The 19,249-nt window shown below is 46.5% G+C and overlaps 1 protein-coding gene across 10 annotated transcripts in view; it reads left to right on the top strand.

The window, feature by feature from the left end:
- The window catches only part of TCF7L2 (transcription factor 7 like 2), a 201,824-nt gene that overhangs the window by 176,036 nt on the left and 6,539 nt on the right, over window positions 1-19,249 (top strand). For 2 of the 10 annotated variants that reach the window (XM_049764457.1, XM_049764459.1), the window contains 9 exons: window positions 801-933; window positions 3,088-3,190; window positions 5,321-5,407; window positions 10,931-11,056; window positions 12,042-12,201; window positions 12,578-12,685; window positions 16,830-16,878; window positions 17,450-17,500; window positions 18,876-18,948. In XM_049764457.1, coding sequence (XP_049620414.1) covers window positions 801-933; window positions 3,088-3,190; window positions 5,321-5,407; window positions 10,931-11,056; window positions 12,042-12,201; window positions 12,578-12,685; window positions 16,830-16,878; window positions 17,450-17,500; window positions 18,876-18,948 — 890 coding nt within the window. The remainder of the gene's footprint in view (window positions 1-800; window positions 934-3,087; window positions 3,191-5,320; window positions 5,408-10,930; window positions 11,057-12,041; window positions 12,202-12,577; window positions 12,686-16,829; window positions 16,879-17,449; window positions 17,501-18,875; window positions 18,949-19,249) is intronic. The other 8 variants (XM_049764458.1, XM_049764460.1, XM_049764462.1 and 5 more) reach the window with 5 other exon arrangements.

Here is a 19,249-nt window from a genome sequence, read left to right on the forward strand (position 1 = left end):
AATTTTTTCTTTGTGATCTTTCTGGGCTAAGTTTAAAGTAAAAGGTAGTGGTGAGGGGCTGGGAGTGTGATGGGGCAGGGGTGGGGATGGGCAGGAGAGGAAAATAATTTTGGGATGCACGTGTGGTCATGGCAACTAGAAATTTCTTTTAAAAATGCCTTTTTTTTTTCTTTCTCAAAAGCCTTCTCTCCACCTGACCTCTCTTTCTGAGCAACTTCCTTTTCTAGAACTACCCATGCCCAAAATGTCTCCTTTTCATTAGCTCAGTTCATCATACAATGATTAGTGGTACCCCTTGATTTTCTAAAGGAATTTCTAATGAATGGAGAGAGGCCAGTGTTGGAATCTGCATAAAATATTCAGGGGGTTGCCAGCCAGTCCCCAGTTTTCTGGTCAAGTTCACAACCGCCAGCCAGGCCTGGTTGGCAAATCCCTAAAGGACTGTGGGGTGCCTCGCTGGCTTTCAGGGGCTGGAAGGAGGGGGAGCCATGGGCAGTTAAGGAGGCCAAGAGGTGGGATTTGGGCCTGGCCCTGTTTCTTGTGACCTGAGGTGTTCCTGGCCAGTCCCCAAGCATGCCTGCCTCCTGGGGGTCCCTCTGGTGGGCCCCCAGGGAGGAGACCCCTCCCATTCCCCAGGAGGAGCCAGTGGGCCTCGGAGAACTTCCTGTTGAGGACAAAATGGGTGTCTTGGGGGTGCCACTTAACTGAGTATTAACACCCGGATGGGATGGGGGTCATTTAGCGGCGGTGGGAACTGCCCTATGGGTCTCGGCCTGACACTCTTCCCTCTTTCCCTGCAGTCGAACAAAGTGCCGGTCGTGCAGCACCCTCACCATGTCCACCCTCTCACGCCTCTCATCACCTACAGCAATGAGCACTTCACCCCAGGAAACCCACCGCCACACTTACCTGCCGACGTCGACCCCAAAACAGGTGGGCTAGGCGCGTGGCTTCGGGGCAAGAAGGTTTTGGGCTGAAGGGGAGGGGGCAGCAGTGGGGAGGGACTCCCTGTCCCTCTGGGGGGGGGGGCAAGGCAACTTCCCCTTGGATAGGAACATTGATGGTGCTGAATGATTACTGGGGTGCCCTGGGGAGACCTTAGGGGGAGGAAATGTGGGGGCCCTGGAGAAATCCTCAGGATTTCTCAGAAGCAAGACAAGAGCCTCACCCAGACTGGAGTTGACTGGTTTGGGTGACATTCCCTGGGTGCCCACTCAGCACCTTGGGGCGAATAGCACCACTAACAGCCACCAATTTACGAGCCACCTCTTTCCAATCTGCCTCTTCTGCAATATGTTTAGCTTCTTTGAATTGAATTTTCTGAAATTACATTTTTCCTTTATCCTTTAAGGCCTGATTATCAATGACCTTTATCCCTCTTTCACTCCCATTGGCTGCTTTCTCAGCTTCCTTCAGTTTTTGCAAGGCAGTAGCCAGAAATTCTTGAGTATGGTCCAGTTTCTCTCCAACCAGCTGGATCTTATGAGTCAAGGATGCCACCTCAATCTCGGCCCATTCCCAATCCCACCTTTCTCTGTTTCTTTCTCCAAAAACCATACCCCATCCTGCCTCCCAGTGACTAGTGGACCTCTTCCTCTGATCACGAGCCAGTACAGCCATACGAGACCCCCAATTGGTGTATCTACCCCCACAGGGACCATCCTGGCACCCATGTCACAACAGAAAAGCCAGAGCCTGAAGGAGTTTCCTTCTCACATCCTCAAGTGACCAGCAGGGTATCTGCAGAAATCATGTCTCTGGTCCCTCTGTCCATCCCACCCAGCAGGGAGACAGGGAATGCTCTCTCTCAGCAGAGAAGCTTTTGGTGGGGTGGTCCTAGAAGGGGACCTGGGCATGCTAAGGGGGCTTGCCCTCAGGCTGGCTGTGTAGACTAGGGCTGCCCTCCAAGCCCCATAGAAGGATGGATGGAAGATGAGGAGTAGTAAAGTGTTGGACTAAGGTCAATTGGCCACTCTGCTGGCCCCAAATGTAGCCCCCAGGAGCTGCCTTCCACCAGCCACTGAGCTCCAGTTTATGCTGGTGGGTGATAGAGTCCAGCCCCAGTGTGTGGTGTGGTGTGGGGAGACCCCTGCTGCACTCCTGCAAGGCATTCTCAGTGTCTAATTTGAATAGTGGTGTGCAGGGCTGGCATTTAAACAGTTTCCTTGAGCTGGATGAAGGTTGCCTGCACTGTGGACTTTTCCTTGGAATGCTTGTTCTTTCGAGTGCTCCTGGGAAGGACTCGTCACAGGCTTTTTTGTTTTTTGTTTTTTAAATCTGTTTAAGTGAGCAAGAACCATGTCCGCTTAGAAATGTCACCAGAGAGCCTTAATCGACAGATGAAAACCTTCCTGAGTGAATTAAAAACAAAACCAACAAATAAAGAAAAGAATTGTTTTTCATCCTGGCACCAGCAGCTTGACCCTGGGATAGGGTTGAGGGGGCATGGAAGGTTGTCCTGAGAATTGGAGGCAGGTGGGAAGCCTGCTAGTAAATGTGTTGGCCTGAGCCCCATTGCTGCCAGTCAGAGCGGGGCTCAGTCCTACTGAGAGCTGCCTCGACACCTGCTCCTGTGTTTCCTTAGCTTTTCAGCCCAAGAACCCCTGTAAGCTGTCCAGGCCTTAGTGAGCTTTCTAACAGGTCCCCTCTGTGTGGAGTTGGATACCTCTTTGGAGGGAGGGACCCTCTTCCCCAGAGCCAGAGCTTAGAACAATATGTTAGAAGCTGAAGGAGGAATTCATGGTACTGGGCCCCTCGTTCGAAAAGGGGGCAAGGACCAGTATTGAGGGCATAGAAGGAGTGACCAGTTCTTAAGGCTTATTTTTAATTTGTCCAACTACAGTCCTCATACCAGACAGGATGGTCTGGATGGCATGACCTTTCCCAGTGAACCTTCCAAGAGAGGACCCAGCTTTTGGCCTGGGGCAGAGGGGTCAGGAGAGGAGACAGTCTGCCTGTCTACTCTGGGCATCATCCAGGGACAGGAGTGAGGGCCAAAGTTCCAGAAGTGACTCCTCCATTTGTCCCCCACCCCCGCATTTTTCTTTGCTTCTTTCTTTGTACTTAAAGTGTGACTTCTTCTCTCAGGAATCCCACGGCCTCCACACCCTCCAGATATATCTCCATATTACCCGCTTTCGCCCGGCACCGTAGGACAAATCCCCCATCCGCTAGGATGGTTAGTACCACAGTAAGGAGTTCCATTTTTTAATTTCCTTTTTGTTTCTTACATGGGCATGCTTATTCGTTGTCCTGTGCATGAGCATGTGTGTTGGAGAGGGGGGGAGGAGAGATTGAAGGGTGCATGGGAAGGTGTTTGCTGAGATGTGGTGTGGAAGTAGCCGTGGGAGAGAAGATGTAGGAAAAAGGTTATAATCGGGGCCGGAGAGATAGCATGGAGGTAAGGCGTTTGCCTTGCATGCAGAAGGACGGTGGTTCGAATCTCGGCATCCCAGATGGTCCCCCGAGCCTGCCAGGAGCGATTTCTGAGTGTAGAGCCAGGAGTAACCCCTGAGTGCTGCAGGGTGTGGCCCAAAAACCAAAAAAAGAAAAGAAATAGGTTATAATCCTAAATCCTATGGTTTTTCCACCCCCTCAAACCCCCCCCCCCAAACTGTCTGGGAGTTCCTATCTGGGAGCAATGGTGGTCCCTGAAGGTACTTGAGAGACTCCGAGAAGATTCTGAGAATATCCTCAGTTCCGGGAAGCTGGTCCAGGCTTCCCTGTTTGGGTACTTTGCCACCTGGATCCTGTTCTGCCCGCAGGCAGCAGGGGCCCCAGGTTTGAAAACCCAGAGATGGGAGCAGGGCCTTGAGTCCCAGAGTTCTTGCAGTCCCAGAGTTCACATCCCTGGCTCAATCCTCATGCTGAGGTTGTCAGACTCATTGGAAAGTTGTCAGTTGGGCAGCTAGGAGAGTTTTGATTGCTGAGTGCTTCACCTACTATGGGTCTAGGCAGAGGGCAGCTGTCCCAGTATTGCAGTGTGGTATGTGGGGCCTTCCTGAAAGTCGGCCTGAGTTTTGCAGAGTTTCCCATAGCCTCTGACACCTATGTGAGTTCCTACCTCGTAACCATCACCCAGGAACTGTCCAGGTATAACTGGGGAGAAGGGAGTTTTAAAATCAGAGCAGAAAGGTCACCTATAGGAAAGCATCCTCAGTTCATCCGTCTCTGTGTGTATACTGCATGCTTGCATGTGGCATGTATTTTGCAGTTGTGTTGTTGTCCATGTGTTTCTCCATGTTTCTCCTTCATCTTTGTTCATTAAGAAGCACAGGATAATATGTGAAATCTATTCTGGATGGCATTATTCTCAAGTTTGGGTTTTGGGCCAGATTCCCTTTCATAGCCTTAAAGAAGACATGATTTTAGAGTAATTTCCACTCTCAGTTCTATTCTTGTTTCTCTAGTTAAAGAGATTGTACAGTGTACATACATTTATATGTACATTAACAACTTGGATTATGGATATTACTAACCCCTTACCCTGGGGATAGTTTCAGTGTTTCCGTCTTAATTTTGGGGGCCCACTGAGGGGGGTGGACACAAGCTTCTGTACCATTTTTTTTTATGAATATTGGGGCCATATCCTCCATCATTCTCAGTCCTCACTTGCCCCTGTCAGCAGTTGGGGTGATACTTGAAGGCAAGATAAAAAGGAATAGTCATCTCAGACAATGCTCTGTCAGAAGGAGTTGTGTGTCTTTCATGAGGATGCTATTTTGCATGTTGCTGTATTTTTTAATTATTGTAATGAGGTGTGATTGTCTATTGGTTACCCACAATTCTTCTTGGGGACTCTCCCCCCGGTAACTCTTGTCAACACTTGTTAATTTGACAAAAGGCTACAAATTAAGCTCTGTTAATTTAATGTTTTCTCACCGAGATCTAAATACCGAAAGAGGCCCAAAGCGCAACTGAAGTCCTTTGATTCACTGTACTTTATTTTGGTATAAATTTACATTCATTATTGTTTTCCTTTGGATGTGTAGCCCTCAATTAGTGTGATGGCTCCATTAAAGCAAGCGAGACTTCGCCTTTAATTATTACAACAAAACACCTAGTTTCAGCTTGGGGAGAGGGCCTCTATTGACATAAGCAGAGGTTATAAAATTTAATTAGCCATTCCTATCAGATTTATGGCATTCAAATTGTCCTGTGTTTCTTCCCTTTGATCCTTCCTGTACAATCCCCAAGATTTTTGTTCGGATCAAATGAGAATAAAGCTTACTGTGCACAGAGAACTTTCCCTTTTTCTTCCTTTTCTCTTCCGTACCCCTACCCCAGTGGCCTTCTCTCACTGTCTGCATCCTTTTTGTAGGCAAGGTCAGCCCGTGTACCCCATCACCACAGGAGGATTCCGTCACCCCTACCCCACTGCTCTGACAGTCAATGCTTCTATGTCCAGGTGAGTTCAAGAACCAGGGTATTTCTCAGGAAGTTCTCTTGGTTGGGTTTAGGCCTTAGGCCCCCAGCATGGACTGTTGCTAGATTTTGTTCTGATGGTATCAGATGTTGTGATATTGTGCTGTCCTCTTGAGAAATAGTGCCCCACACTTCCAAGGTAGGTGGATGTGGAAAGTTCAAGGTCAAATTTCTAAGTCAACCAATTAGGCAATGTTTTTGTTGTTGTTGATTCATTCTTTTTTTTTTTTTTTTTTTAAGAATTTACGAAAGACAAAAACAACTAAGTACATGCAGGAACTCTTGACAATCATGTTTTTCAGTTGTCTATCTTGCATGAAAAAGGGAAGGGTACTAATGACTTTTCTGTTCTTTATTTTGGTGGGGGGCACACCCAGTGATGCTCAGGGGTTACTCCAGGCTATGTGCTCAAAAATCGATTCTGGCTTAGAGAACCATATGGGATGCTGGGGGATCGAACCTCGGTCTATCCTAGGCTAGCATGCAAGGCAGACACCTTACTGCTTGTGCCACTGCTCTGGCCCTGGCTTTGGTGTTCTTTATAGACAAGTTTGAAGGAAGGTGACTGGTCTGTTCAAAACTTGGTCTTGGGCAGCACAAAAAGGATACTCCTCCTTCCCCCAGCCCCTCAAAAAACGATGCCATACAAGATGAGCCTTTAAAAAAGAACTTGAACTTTCCTAGTAGCCATGTTTTTTTAAAGCAAAGAATAAAAGCTCAAATGAAATTAATGGTAGAGTTTATTCAACCCAATATCATCAAAATATTGCTGTTCAGTAGTTATACTGTAAAGCCATGACTAGTGTGACTTTTTTCTTCTTTGTACTTAGTTTTGAAATTGGATGTGTCCCTTTTCATTTAAAGTACCTCTCAGCTTCGGTGCAGTATAACATAGTGGGTAGGCCATTTGTCTTGCACATGGCTGACCTGATTCATCCACAGCACCACTGTCTCCTCCTGTTCTGCCAGGAGTGATCCCTTAACACAATAGCCAGGTGTAAGCCCTTACCTTGCAGAGGATGCCCCCAGAACCCAAATAAATAAGTAAAATGTATCTCAGTTTAGACTGGCCACATCTTAAGTATTTTGCTACACATAGTTGCTTAGGCCACATGGGCATATGCAATTCTACATCTATAAAGTTAAAAAAAACTGCACATGCCTATATATCTCTATCTTTAAGCATGCATCTATGTGTAATATACAAACACATGCACGTTTCTAGGTCTTCCTAATCTCCATGTTCTCTTTTTCCTCTGTCTAATTAATTCTGGCTAATTTTTCAGTGACTACGAGTTTATTTACAAGCTGGTTGGCAGCAGCATGTTAAAGTAGTCACTAATTGCTCCTAATGATAGTTTTATTTTCTGTTCATCTGATTTTCAGTCAAGTTAATTAAATCGGTGGAGGTTTAGACTTTCCTGATGGACTGCACCAACTAATCCATTTTGATGATGCCATATAATCAAATTAGCATGCCTTACATGGCAGGGTGCTATGGTCCCTCTATTCCACCCCCTCCCCCATTCTCTAGCCATCATGGGAACCCAAGAGGAGGAATGAGAATGACAAGGACAGGCCAGTGTGCCTCTTGTCTTCCTTCCAGATTAATGGTTTGGACAGAGAGAAGTTGTGTCTGTGTCTGGGGATTGTGCAAGTGTGCAGACCCACTTCTTACAGGTGAGGCGCACTGGTGCCATCTCAAAGCCTACACCAGTATTGGAGAGGCGGGAAGTGCCGACTCCTAGCCAGAAGGGGTAGGTTCTATTCATGAGAGTTCTCAATTCCTGGCCAAAGGGATGAATTGAGAGTCCTCCCGGAGGAGGCCCACTTCTGAGCTCATCTTCCCTCCAAACCAGCTCTCACATCACACCCCTGCTCTTCTTTCTTGTGCCAGAGGCCAGCTGTGGCAAGGCTGTGGTAGGGTGGGGATCAGGGTTAAGCTTATCGATTGAATGGTTAGGAGGTTAGCCGATGATTTATAGGCAGGTACGCCAAGGAGGGGAGGAAAGGAAAGAGTGGGAGGAAAGGTTAGGGCTCAAGGGGCGGAGGGAGGCAGCCGATTCCCCAGGTAGGCCTTCTGAAAGGTAGCTAGTTAAAAACGCGTATACAGCAAATTAAATACATTATTGTGATAATGGGGGCGACAGAAGTATAGGTCTATTATACTTATGGCAGTTATAGGAAATGTAGGCAGCTTGCCCTGTTCCAGAACACCCTTTGATAGTCATTCTATTCAGCAGCGGGGCCAGGACTTCTCAGAATTAAGTGATGGGTCATTATACTTTAAACACCATGGAGAAGCCTAGATTGGCAATTAAACAGCTCTTGCTGACACTCACTTGTGCCACCCTGTGACCTCCTTTAGATTGAGATGTTGGAGCTCCGGGCCCTCAGCCTGCTAAATTGGCGCAAGGTTCTTCTCCTGACGGGAGCGGGCTCTGAAATCCGCCGGCTTCAAAGGGAGTGAGATCATGTATAAACCATAATGTGGGTGCACCGTGGCTCACAAAAAATAAGGCAGGAAGAGATGAAATGTTACAAGTGCAAGGGGGGAAAATGAGAGAATAATGACAAACCTAATGCAACTCAAAGCAGAATTGTTGCACAGGAAAATGCATCCCACAGCTTGTGCATAAAATCAAGGCCAGCACGATGACATTCAGTTAACAGAAACGTGTCAGCCGTGAAGGAAAGGGAGAGTGAGAGAGCGTGAGGGAGCGAGACGCCCCTGAGACAGCCAGAAACAAAAATTAGTTGTTCTTAACAAGTTAAGGTTCATCATTATATTCTGGCTTGGAGCCATGGAAGCAGACAGGGGTATATAATGAGCTGCTAGAATTTTTAGGGTGTTTATTGCATCGCCTAAGATAGTTGTCTGCAAAAAAGGAATTTTTTAAGTAAAGGTGTGCATGCCACCAACAGCTACACATCCGCCCTCTTTCCATGCTATTCTTCCCAGTACATGGCAGGGCGGGGGTTAAACTCATAGGCGGTCTTCATGGCTCACTTTGGGATTCGTTTTTCCCACCCCAAAGTGTACTTGATGATGTTTGGAATGTGCATGACATGTTTACTTCTCCATCCCTCTTCCCCACTCCCTCCCATTTCCTTCTTTCCTTTCTTTTCTCCCTCCCCTGTCCCCACCTTTCTCTCCTGTACACAGACTCCCCTTCAGTAGGAAGGAGGGAACATGTGTGTTGGAGGAATGTCAAGCCTTTAAAATTAATAGTAAAAGCTGTACCCATACTCCACTTCCTCACTCAAGGGCTTCCCAGCACACCTGTTCTCAAGGAGCACACCAGTTCTTAATGGAGGCTTCCCTGGAAGCCTTGGAGCGTGGGAGGAGCAGGGTACAGTATGGGAGCCCCAGTACTGTCCAACGCTTGTCTTGGCATTGTTTTAGGGGCACAGAGTGGAAGTGGTTTGCACTCCCATTTTACCATCATATCCTCCCTCCCTCCTTCCCTCCCTCCCTCCCTCCCTCCCTCCCTCCCTCCCTCCCTCCTTCCCTCCCTCCCTCCCTCCCTCCCTCCCTCCCTCCCTCCCTCCCTCCCTCCCTCCCTCCCTCCCTCCCTCCCTTCCTTCCTTCCTTCCTTCCTTCCTTCCTTCCTTCCTTCCTTCCTTCCTTCCTTCCTTCCTTCCTTCCTTCCTTCCTTCCTTCCTCAGAAAGGACTTTCATGAGTCATACTAAAAAATTAATATTTGGGTACCAAATTTTGGTACTAGCTTCAGTCTGCAAAGGTCTGGCAGTCAAGGGCCATGCTGGGATGGAATTTCTAAGTCAAATTACTTCAGCAATTCGGGCCCTTTCCAAATTGCCACACACTGATCACGGGACCTGCCTTAATCATTGGTATTTTCTCTGTAGGTTTGTCCAGTTAGTCCTTGAATTTTTTCAACCTTTATAACATTGACATTGACTACCTTAATTTGGTTAAGTGGACTCTATTTTCACCTCAGATCTTGTATCTAAACATAGATTTTCATGAACCTACCACAATTCATTCTCCTTCCTTAGCACCTCCAGTTCCCAATAGTGAGTACATGGATATTTCCTGACTAGGATTAAAGGTTGTTTGTTTGTTTGTTTGTTTTTGTTTTTGTCTTTGGGTCACACCCGGCTGTGCTCAGGGGTTACTCCTGGCTGTCTGCTCAGAAATAGCTCCTGGCAGGCACGGGGGACCATATGGGACACCGGGATTCGAACCAACCACCTTTGGTCCTGGATCGGCTGCTTGCAAGGCAAACGCCGCTGTGCTATCTCTCCGGGCCCAGGTTGTTTGGTTTTGATTTAATCAACAAGCAGCCATTTCTGGACTGTGACTTTTTCATGAACACACTGTCCCCAGCTCTCGCTTACATGATCTTGGAACTGGGCAGGGAGGCATCAGTTTGCCTCTCTTGGGAGCTCGCTCTTCTTCCTTTCTCTGTGCCAGAGGGTCCCTTGCATTACAGAGGTGGTTCTTCTAACCTAACGTAAATGCTAATAACTCAGGCATAGTAGAACCTGTGACTGATGTGGGTGTCAATTTGCATGTGGGTCAAGAACATTTTCAAATTAGTTCCTTATGGCTTGGCTGGGGGCAGGGGGCGCAGAATTGGGACCTAAGGGATGTTGCAAAGGCATTTCCTAAAAATAAACAGAGGAAATAAAGAGAAAATGCAGATTTTTCCTTCATGGTTGTACTCATTGGTGGGAAGACCTTAGATGCATAGACAACACATTAAGTACAAGTCATTTAGGAATCTTAGAGCAGGAAATAGTTTATAAACCAGAATTCGAAGTGCGTATATCTGTGAAATACAGCCTTTTTTTTCCCTATGTCTATTTATGAGAGGATTCACATTTTCTTAAAATACCGAAGACTTATGATGCAAACCAGATAGGAAAAACTTGGAGTTGCTCCATCACTCTGCCTCACTTTCTCCATGCCTGTCAAAACAATAGGGGATAGCAATCAAAGGAAAAATTGTTTGCACTCCAGCAGCAGAATGAGACCTAATGAGGCATGCATGACATTGCCAAAAAAATATGTGTATCCTTCAACTGCGTTAATATTTTATTTAGTTGTCAGTATACAGCAAAATATTTCACCTTCATTCTAGAGCTGATTAGGTCTTAGGACATTGTCTTCTTTGATGCCACTAATCATGTCTGCAAAAACAAGTGGACGTGTGATTTCTAGCAGGTAGTCCAAGCCTACTTTTCCACCCAAGTACTTCAGTTGAATTTGTCTCTTGCTAAAGATGTTAAAAATCATAATGTCTCATGTCAGTAGCAATAATGAAGGGGAAGATTGGCTTTAATGACATTATGAGAATCATTATGTTTAATTTATCACTAATTAATGCTGACAGGTCTCATATGCCTCGGGTTACTTTCATGGGAGTGTTAGGCCCTTGTTGTCATTTTTTTCCTTTTGTTCTTTTTGAATGTGTGTACACAGCCCTCCCCATTCATTCATTTTGATTCTGACGATTTACACAGCTTCCTGTCTTCTAGGTTTCCCCCCCATATGGTCCCACCACATCATACTCTCCACACTACCGGCATCCCCCATCCGGCTATAGTCACGCCAACTGTCAAGCAGGAATCCTCTCAGAGTGATGTCGGCTCCCTCCACAGCTCGTAAGTGTTGCCCTTGGTGGCTAGCCAGGGCCTCTGCAGTGGGGGACTTGGGTGGACTGTACTGAATTCTTTCCTGCAGCATTTTCATAGTAGGGACACATATAGTGGCAGTACCACCTCTCCCCTTGGTTTTCATCAGTTGTGATCCAGAAGTATTCCATGGGGTGGGTACTCCCTGTAAATCAACAGGTGTTAGCTACCCTGGCTCTAATTTGTGATTATTATTGCTGCCTGTAAATTTTTTTTTCAAGTTGATCTTAGGTACATAGGCAGTGGGAAAATAGAAGATATCAATCAAACTCACTGATTCCAGCACCCACTGTTCAATGTGGGGCTGTTTTTTGGACCATCTCCCTGCAGGCTGGAAGGGATCCCTGCTAGGCTGGGCTGGAATTGGCTCTGCCCACTTTCTGCCATGGATACTTTCTTGTGAGGGGTGTCTGTGCTATAGCCTCCAGAAGCACCTGCCATGGGGAATCCATTGCTGTGATGCTCTGGCTTGAAAAATGGCCAGACTGGAGGAAGTGAGGAGGACAGGAGGACACATCTCCTTCATCCCTCACAGACCACTTCCAGTCTCTTATTCATAGATAAGGACACACACTCTCTCTGTTTCTTTGTTTCCCTGTGTCTCTGTGTCTGTCTCTGTTTTTCTTTGTCTCTGTTTCTGTCTCTCTCTGTCTTTCTGTCTCTCTCTGTCTCTGTTTTTCTCTGTCTCTGTCTCTCTCTGTCTCTGTCTCTCTCTCTGTCTCTCTCTGTCTCTCTGTCTCTGTCTCTGTCTCTGTCTCTGTCTCTGTCTCTGTCTCTGTCTCTCTCTCTCTCTCTCTCTCTCATACACACAAACACAAGTGGAAGTGCTGCTTTTGATTCCAAAGTTGACCAGCTTTGGGTAAACAGGAGATCAGAGACAGGTCCTCTGCTGTGGAGAAAGTGGTATCTCATGATTGTCTACAGGGTTGTGTCTGTCTGTCTCCTCTCTACCCAGAAAGCATCAGGACTCCAAAAAGGAAGAAGAGAAGAAGAAGCCCCACATAAAGAAACCTCTTAACGCGTTCATGTTGTATATGAAGGAAATGCGGGCAAAGGTGGTAGCTGAGTGCACATTGAAAGAAAGTGCCGCCATCAACCAGATTCTTGGGCGAAGGGTAGGCAGCCTGGGCTAGGGCCAGGATGGGGGGGGGGAGCCAGGACTACGCCACGGTTTGGGGGTGGTGTTGGTGGAGAGTCCTTTCCCTTTGGCTCCTTTCACTCCATATGGCCTTTCTGGATTTGGGTCCACACTATCCTCATTGGGAACCACTCATTGCCACTGAGCCACCATGTCCCCCAGCCTCAGAGAGGGAGCTTGTGGTGGGCACACAGCTCAGTTTCTGGGTGATTCCTGCCAATCTTCCCCTTCATTATTGCCCTGACTAGCCACTTCACCCCTGTGGCCTACTGGGCTCTGCTGAGACAGCATGTTCACCCCCACTGCAGTCACATTTCTGTATCCCCAATCCCTCCCATGTTCTCTCCCTCCAGTGGCATGCACTGTCCAGAGAAGAGCAAGCAAAATACTATGAGCTGGCCCGGAAGGAGCGACAGCTTCACATGCAGCTGTACCCTGGCTGGTCCGCACGGGATAACTACGTATGTACATCTTATGTTGTGGGGGGCTGGAGAGTGTATCTGGATGGGCAGAGAAAGTGCTGCCTCATTGTCTTCTAGGTAGACTGACTGTCTCTTGCATTGCTTGATAGTTGGCTCCTTGGCATTGGGTAGGGTTTGTACCATGATTTGACTATCCACGTTGCTGTGGAAAAACAAAACCCAACTTCCTTCTTCAAATTGGCTCTTCTACCAGTGCTTGGTAGCCTAGAGCCTGGGCATCTCTTTGGCCCTTGGTACTTCTGCTGAGCCCTTCCGGAAGCAGTAGAGAAGTCTCTGTGTGTGTGGTCTGGGATCTGTTCAGTTATCTGGGTATTTAGTGTGGTTCTGGTATAAGGGCGACTCTTTTTATTTTGTTTTTGGGGCCACACCTGTTTGTGTCCAATACTGGCTCTGTGCTCGGGACCATATGAGATACTGGGGATTGAACCCAAGACAAATTATACTGAGAGACCTCAGTTGCTCCCTGGAGAACAAATGCCCAGAAGACACTTTTTGTGGTGGTTGGGGGACTTCCAAATGGTACTTTAGTGCCAAAAATTACTAGGGCCCTTCACCCAACATGGCCAACAAGCTCATGTAGAGCTGAGTGTGGGTGCTGAAGATCTATCTCAGTGGTGCTCGGAGGACTCCAGGGCCCTATCTGGATACCGTGTTATGCTGGAGAATGCAGTCCCTGAGTCCCGGAGTCTGCTAGATGAGAATGGACGGAACCGTTGGGAAGAGCTTTCTGGGTTACAGAGCATCACCAGGTGATCAAAGTGGCTTTCACTCCATTGAACATGCAGGATGAAGAGGTTTGGTTAAGGGGATCCTAGCAAGTCATAAGGAAAGGCTCGGAAATCAGTCTGGATATGGGGGGTTAAAGGAGTTCCATATCCTAGAAGGGGCTCTCGTGATCTATCAGAGTCAGGATTCACACACTCCTCTCTCTCCTCCCTTGTTTTTTCAGCTAGGTTGGCAAATAAGTTCTGAAAATCACTATGAAGTGAGGGCTGTGTTTTAGGGAGTTAGCTCAAAGGTCTGGAGTGCATGCATGAGGGAATCCTGGGTTTTATTCTCTGAATATTGCTAGGTGTGGCCAGAAACAAATAAAAATTACTTTGATCATGGCTAGATTCAAGTCTCTTGTGGAACATGTTTTCTGAACTCTACTTGCTGACCCCATAATGATTCTGTTTTTCTGGCCAGGTGGTAGCAGATCTCTTTCAAGCACTTTGGAGTCAAGTGAAACCCATTTGGGTTGTCCAGTTTGTTCCATTTGAGAACACAGGAAAAATATATGGGCCCTCCGATAACAGTTCAGCCCCAGCATGTACTAGAACTTTGTTTTCTTCCTTTCTTTACATAAAGGTCATTTAGTGGGGGTAACCCTTTCTACTTCCATACATTAAACAATTTTATTATTTCTCTATTTTCTTATGCCTGTTTGCTTGTTTGTTTTGGGACTATACTCAGAATTGGTCAAGGCTTATTCCTGGTTTTGTGCTCAGAGACCACTCCTGGCAGGCTGATCCTCAGCCTTCACCACATGACCCTTCACCATATGGGGTATTGGGATCAAACCCAAGTCAGCTACATGCAAGGGCAGTGCCTGCCCACTGTTACTGTCTCTCCAGCCTCAACCTCGCCTTTCTTTTCTTAAGTTCTTGGTGGTAGGTGCCTCTTGGTGCCACTGGGCCTTTGGTTCAATGGAAGGCTCAAGGGCGGGGCCTGAAGTGCTGGTGATGACTACCCTGCCAGCAGTGCTCAGGTGCCTCCAGTGTCACACCAAGTGCTTAATGCTCTCCAAAGCTTTGATTCTCCAGGAACCATAGAGTGTTGGGGATCAAACCAGTGTTGGCATGCACCCTAACCACTGCCACTGATTCTAGCTTTTTGGCTGTCTTGTTAATCTGCCCCCCACCCCGTTAACTTTAAAGAGATAATAGAATAAAATAGAATAAGCTTTTTTTCTCTTCCTGAAGTAGTTATTAGTTTTTTTGGGTTCTCTTCCAATTAAATACAGTCCCTGGCCTGATAATTCTGATAATTCCTGACAATTCTGTCAGTCCTAAATACTTCAGTCATACACCCAGACCAGCAGCTTTCCAAGGGGAGTACAGTTTTCAGTTGCCTTTCAGAGATTATTGCTCAAGGCAGGAAGTGGTTGAACTTCACATTAGAGATGACCCGGAAGTCCTTGGGAGTCTGCACCCCAATACCACATCTGGATTCCAATGGTTTTTCAAGATGACTGGTGGCCTCTGGCTCAAAAAGCCACTTGGGAAAGGGGGTGTGGTGAGATGCTCAGGGAAAGAGACACAGGAATACAGGTGCACTAAGGGACACAAAATGTCCCATGCAGAAATGCAGAAAGCTGTAACACATCTCCCAGTGGGTACTGGTGCCACAATTTGAGGGAAAAGAGGGACCTTTTCCAATTAGTGCCTCTGTGCCCTGTGTGGAGCTGAAACAAGAGGACCTGAAGAGACCTCATCTTTTCTCCCAGACATACTCTTGGTCTTTTCTTTTTCTTTCTTTCTTTCTTTCTTTCTTTCTTTCTTTCTTTCTTTCTTTCTTTCTTTCTTTCTTTCTTTCTTTCTTTCTTTCTTTCTTTCTTTCTTTCTTTCTTTCTTTCTTTCTTTCTTTCTTTCTTTCCTTCCTTCCTTCCTTCCTTCCTTCCTTCCTTCCTTCCTTCCTTCCTTCCTTCCTTTCTTCCCTTCCTTTCCTTTCCTTTCCTCTCTTTCTTTTCTTTCTTTCTCTCCCTCCTTCCCTCCTTCCCTCCCTCCCTCCCTCCTTCCTCCCTTCCTCCCTTCCTCCCTTCCTCCCTTCCTTCCTTCCTTCCTTCCTTCCTTCCTTCCTTCCTTCCTTCCTTCCTTCCTTCCTTCCTTCCTTCCTTCCTTTCTTTTTGAGTCACACCCCGAAGCACTCTGGGGTTACTCGCTCCTGGCAGGCTGGGGGTGGGGGGGGCGGGCATATGGGATGCCGGGATTTGAACCACCATCTTTCTGCATGCAAGGCAAACGCCTTACCTCCATGCTATCTCTCCAGCCCCTTGGTCTTTTCTGACGTTGGCCTTGCCCTACCAAAAGAATCTTCTAGCAAAATTATTTTTAAGACATTCTGAAACAAGTACCATCTCCCATCTCCTGGGCAGCTAAGTCAGGGGGACAGAGTCAGCATGCTAGAGGTTAGGATAAGCCGGCTTCCCCTCAAGGGAAACTTGTATGTCCTCTCCTACTAAAAGGCTTCTCCAAGGCCTATTAACACCCCTTAGGTAAGTGACTTCCTGCCATGAACCCATCCCATCCTCAGTACAAACCCTTCCTCAGTGGGCGAGGCCTGGAACAAACAGGTAGCAGGACCTGTGGTTCTGCTGAACTGCCAGCCCTACTTCGTCCCATCTCAGGCCCGTCTTGTCTGAGCTGTGTGAACACAGGGCAGCCAGGTGATCCTCGGGCCTACTTCTACGTTAAACTGGGAGTATGACAGAAATGCACTCTGCCCTGAATCACAAGGCCATGGAAGCCCACAGTTGCTCACCATATCCTGAACTTGACGGTGAGAAAAGTCTGCTGTCCTAGCTGGGAGTGCTGGTGTGGTACCACCTGAGAGGAACATGGAAGTGCCCCTCTTTTTTGTGGGTGCACTCAGCACTTCCCAGAGGCATAGACACCTTAGCTGGGAGAGAGGCCCATGCTGGATCAGTCTGGCTTCATTTGAGGGGTGGGGCAAGGCCCCTGTGGCCTGACCAAGGAAGAAACTCGAGGGCTATGGCAAGGGCACTTGGACCAATTCCAGTCTGGTCTCCACACCTTGCTTTTCCACATCCCCTCTCCTTCCTCCTGTGCAGTAGATTCTCTGGGCCAGCTCTGTGGATGGTCAGAGAGTACGTGGGACAAGAGGCCTGTTTCCCTCGACCTACTCTGTCCTGCTTCCGGTTGGGAGCTTGTGTCTCCAGCTGCAACACAGTTCAGAGCATTTGAGTTGAAAGAGAGGTGGGAGAAGATGGAAGCCCCCATGGGTGGGGGCCCAGAGTGGGCCTCAGCTCTGACCCCTCCCCCACACCTGCCCAAGTGAGTGCTCTTGTCCCTCCCACCTGGTCCTGAAAATAATTTCTTCATTATTTTCTCTGTTCATCTAGGGGAAGAAGAAGAAGAGGAAAAGGGACAAACAGCCGGGAGAGACCAACGGTGAGTTAGAATAATGAGGCTGGAGGAAGGAGCGGTGAGCGCCACTCTTGAATGCTTTAGGCTTCTCTCTGGGGGAGGGAGGAGAAATTCAAGGCCAGGACATTGTGGGGACCCATCATAGCCAGCCTTTTTGTTTATGCCTTTTAATTAATTGCTTCATGACTGCCCTTTTAAAGCTAGTAACATTCATTGTTGCATGAAAAGCACATTGTAATTCTAGTGGAATGTGTTTTTAAATAACAGCAGAGCTGTAACTGGAGAGGTAGGCATGCCTATGCTGGGTTTTTTGCAGGCTGCTTATTTTGTATGTGTTTGAGGAGGGCTGAGGAGGGGGCTAGGAGCATAGGAGGGGGTGTGTGAGTGTTTGATATTAACTGGGCTGTTCGTGAATGTCCCGATGCATGCCTTTACAGTGGTAAATTGCACCCACTTTAAATTAAGGAGGTTTGCCATTTTCTAGAAGAAATTAGAAATACTGCATAGGCAATCTCAGAGATTCCCTTGGAGAAGGCCAGGCTTATACAAACAACAACATTTTGAAGGCTTTGTATAATTTGTTCTTTTTTTTCAGAACACAGCGAATGTTTCCTAAATCCTTGCCTTTCACTTCCTCCGATTACAGGTGCTAATGTCATTTTGAGTCATTAAAATAGTTGATAAACTGTTTTTTAATTTTCCTTGCCATTATAGTTTGATTAACATTAAACACGTATGACATTTGAACATTCTTTAAAATGACCATCTACACGGTTTCATATGTTTCGGTAGATTTTTTTCAGTTGCTTTTGTTGTTTTTCTTTTTTTTTGAATTTCATTTAACTTCTGCTTTGTTTATTTATTTTTCCATAACAGTTGTTTAAGCAGTGAAGACAGTGACTTAGAGTTGAACTAACTGTGCAAATTGAATATGCAGTATTTCTTTAAAAGAGACTGGTAAAAGAAAAATTATATATATATAAAAAAAAAAAAGCCAAAATGGAAGGAATTCAGTAATAAACCTCCTTAATCTAATGGCATTTTTCATTGCTCCCACTAAGTTTTCTCACGCCAAGCATGCATGCATCCGCAGTATGATTTTTTTCCTTTTTTCTTTTTTTTTTAACATTTGCTTATTTATTTTTGGTTTCTTCCTTTTGCTTTTCTGCTCATTATTCACAAAATCATTGGCATTTACTGACTACCTGCTTCCACGCTGCTGTGAGCTTCTCACTAACTCTTAACAGCCCCTTCACAGCCTGTATTCTGTCCTGTTCCTCTCAATATTAACGAAAGTAGATTTTAAAGACAAGATGAGCATTTCAAAAGCTGCAATATCCCAGTTCCACAACCCTTTTCTTTCTTTATTTCTTTCTGTTTTGTTTCATTTTGTTCTGTATTTTGTTTGTAGTTTTTTCTTTTTTTTTTAAACTGTTACCCTTTAAGAAGGAAAACAAAAGCGCATGTTACAAACTTAATTCCCTCCCTCGCTTTACTTTCTTCATTAAGAAAAAAATTGAGAGAAAAAAAAAAAGGAAGAAAAAAAGAACAAAAGGTTTGCAGAACCCAGAGAGGAAAAATAATCTCTTAAAAAAAAAAAAAAGGCCACTGCTGTCTAACTTCCCTTTATCAGCTTAAACCGAATCTGAGAGACAGTCTTGAAAGAAGGGATACTGCAGCTTTATTTGCAACAGCTAATTTCACAAGTTGAAATAAGAATGTGATTTTTACCTATTTTTTTTTAATTAAAGAAAGTTAAAAATCGAAAGTCGATATTTTGTCATTAGTAACCAGGTCATTGATTTATTCCCTTTTTTATTTTTATTTTTTTCTTATTTGTATCTTTCTCTCCCCCCTCCTTCCCTCTCTTTCTCTCTATCTCCCCCTCCTTCCTTCCTTCCTTCCTCTTTCTCCCTCTCTTTCTCCCTCTCTCTCTTTCTCTCCCTCCCTCTCTCTCTCTTGATCTTTCACTCTCTCCCACGTCCTCCTCCTCTGCTCGCTTCTTTCTTGAACTCATTCAGACCTGAGCGCTCCTAAGAAATGCCGAGCGCGCTTTGGCCTTGATCAACAGAATAACTGGTGCGGCCCTTGCAGGTGTGTATAGATCCCAGATTCGCTGTGCTGTTTGCAGCTGGGCTCTTCCGTCCTTCCCCCTTCTCTGGCCTGTTGCTTGGTAGCTCTGTGTGTGGATCATAGGCAACACAAGGGCGCGGGGCACTGCCAAGTGCGACGGGCTATGTGAGGGGTGTGCTTGTTCCCCCGCTGCTGCTAGCCAAAATGCCACTGTAAAACAGCATCCTTTGTGCCTCCTTGGGTCAGCGACAGCCACCCCAGCGCGCCCCTCCCAGGGAAAGTGGCCTGCCTGCCACCCCCTCCTCCCGACAGCCCAGGACGC

This window comes from Suncus etruscus, chromosome 17 (assembly GCF_024139225.1).
Source record: "Suncus etruscus isolate mSunEtr1 chromosome 17, mSunEtr1.pri.cur, whole genome shotgun sequence".
NCBI classification, from domain to species: Eukaryota; Metazoa; Chordata; class Mammalia; order Eulipotyphla; family Soricidae; genus Suncus; species Suncus etruscus.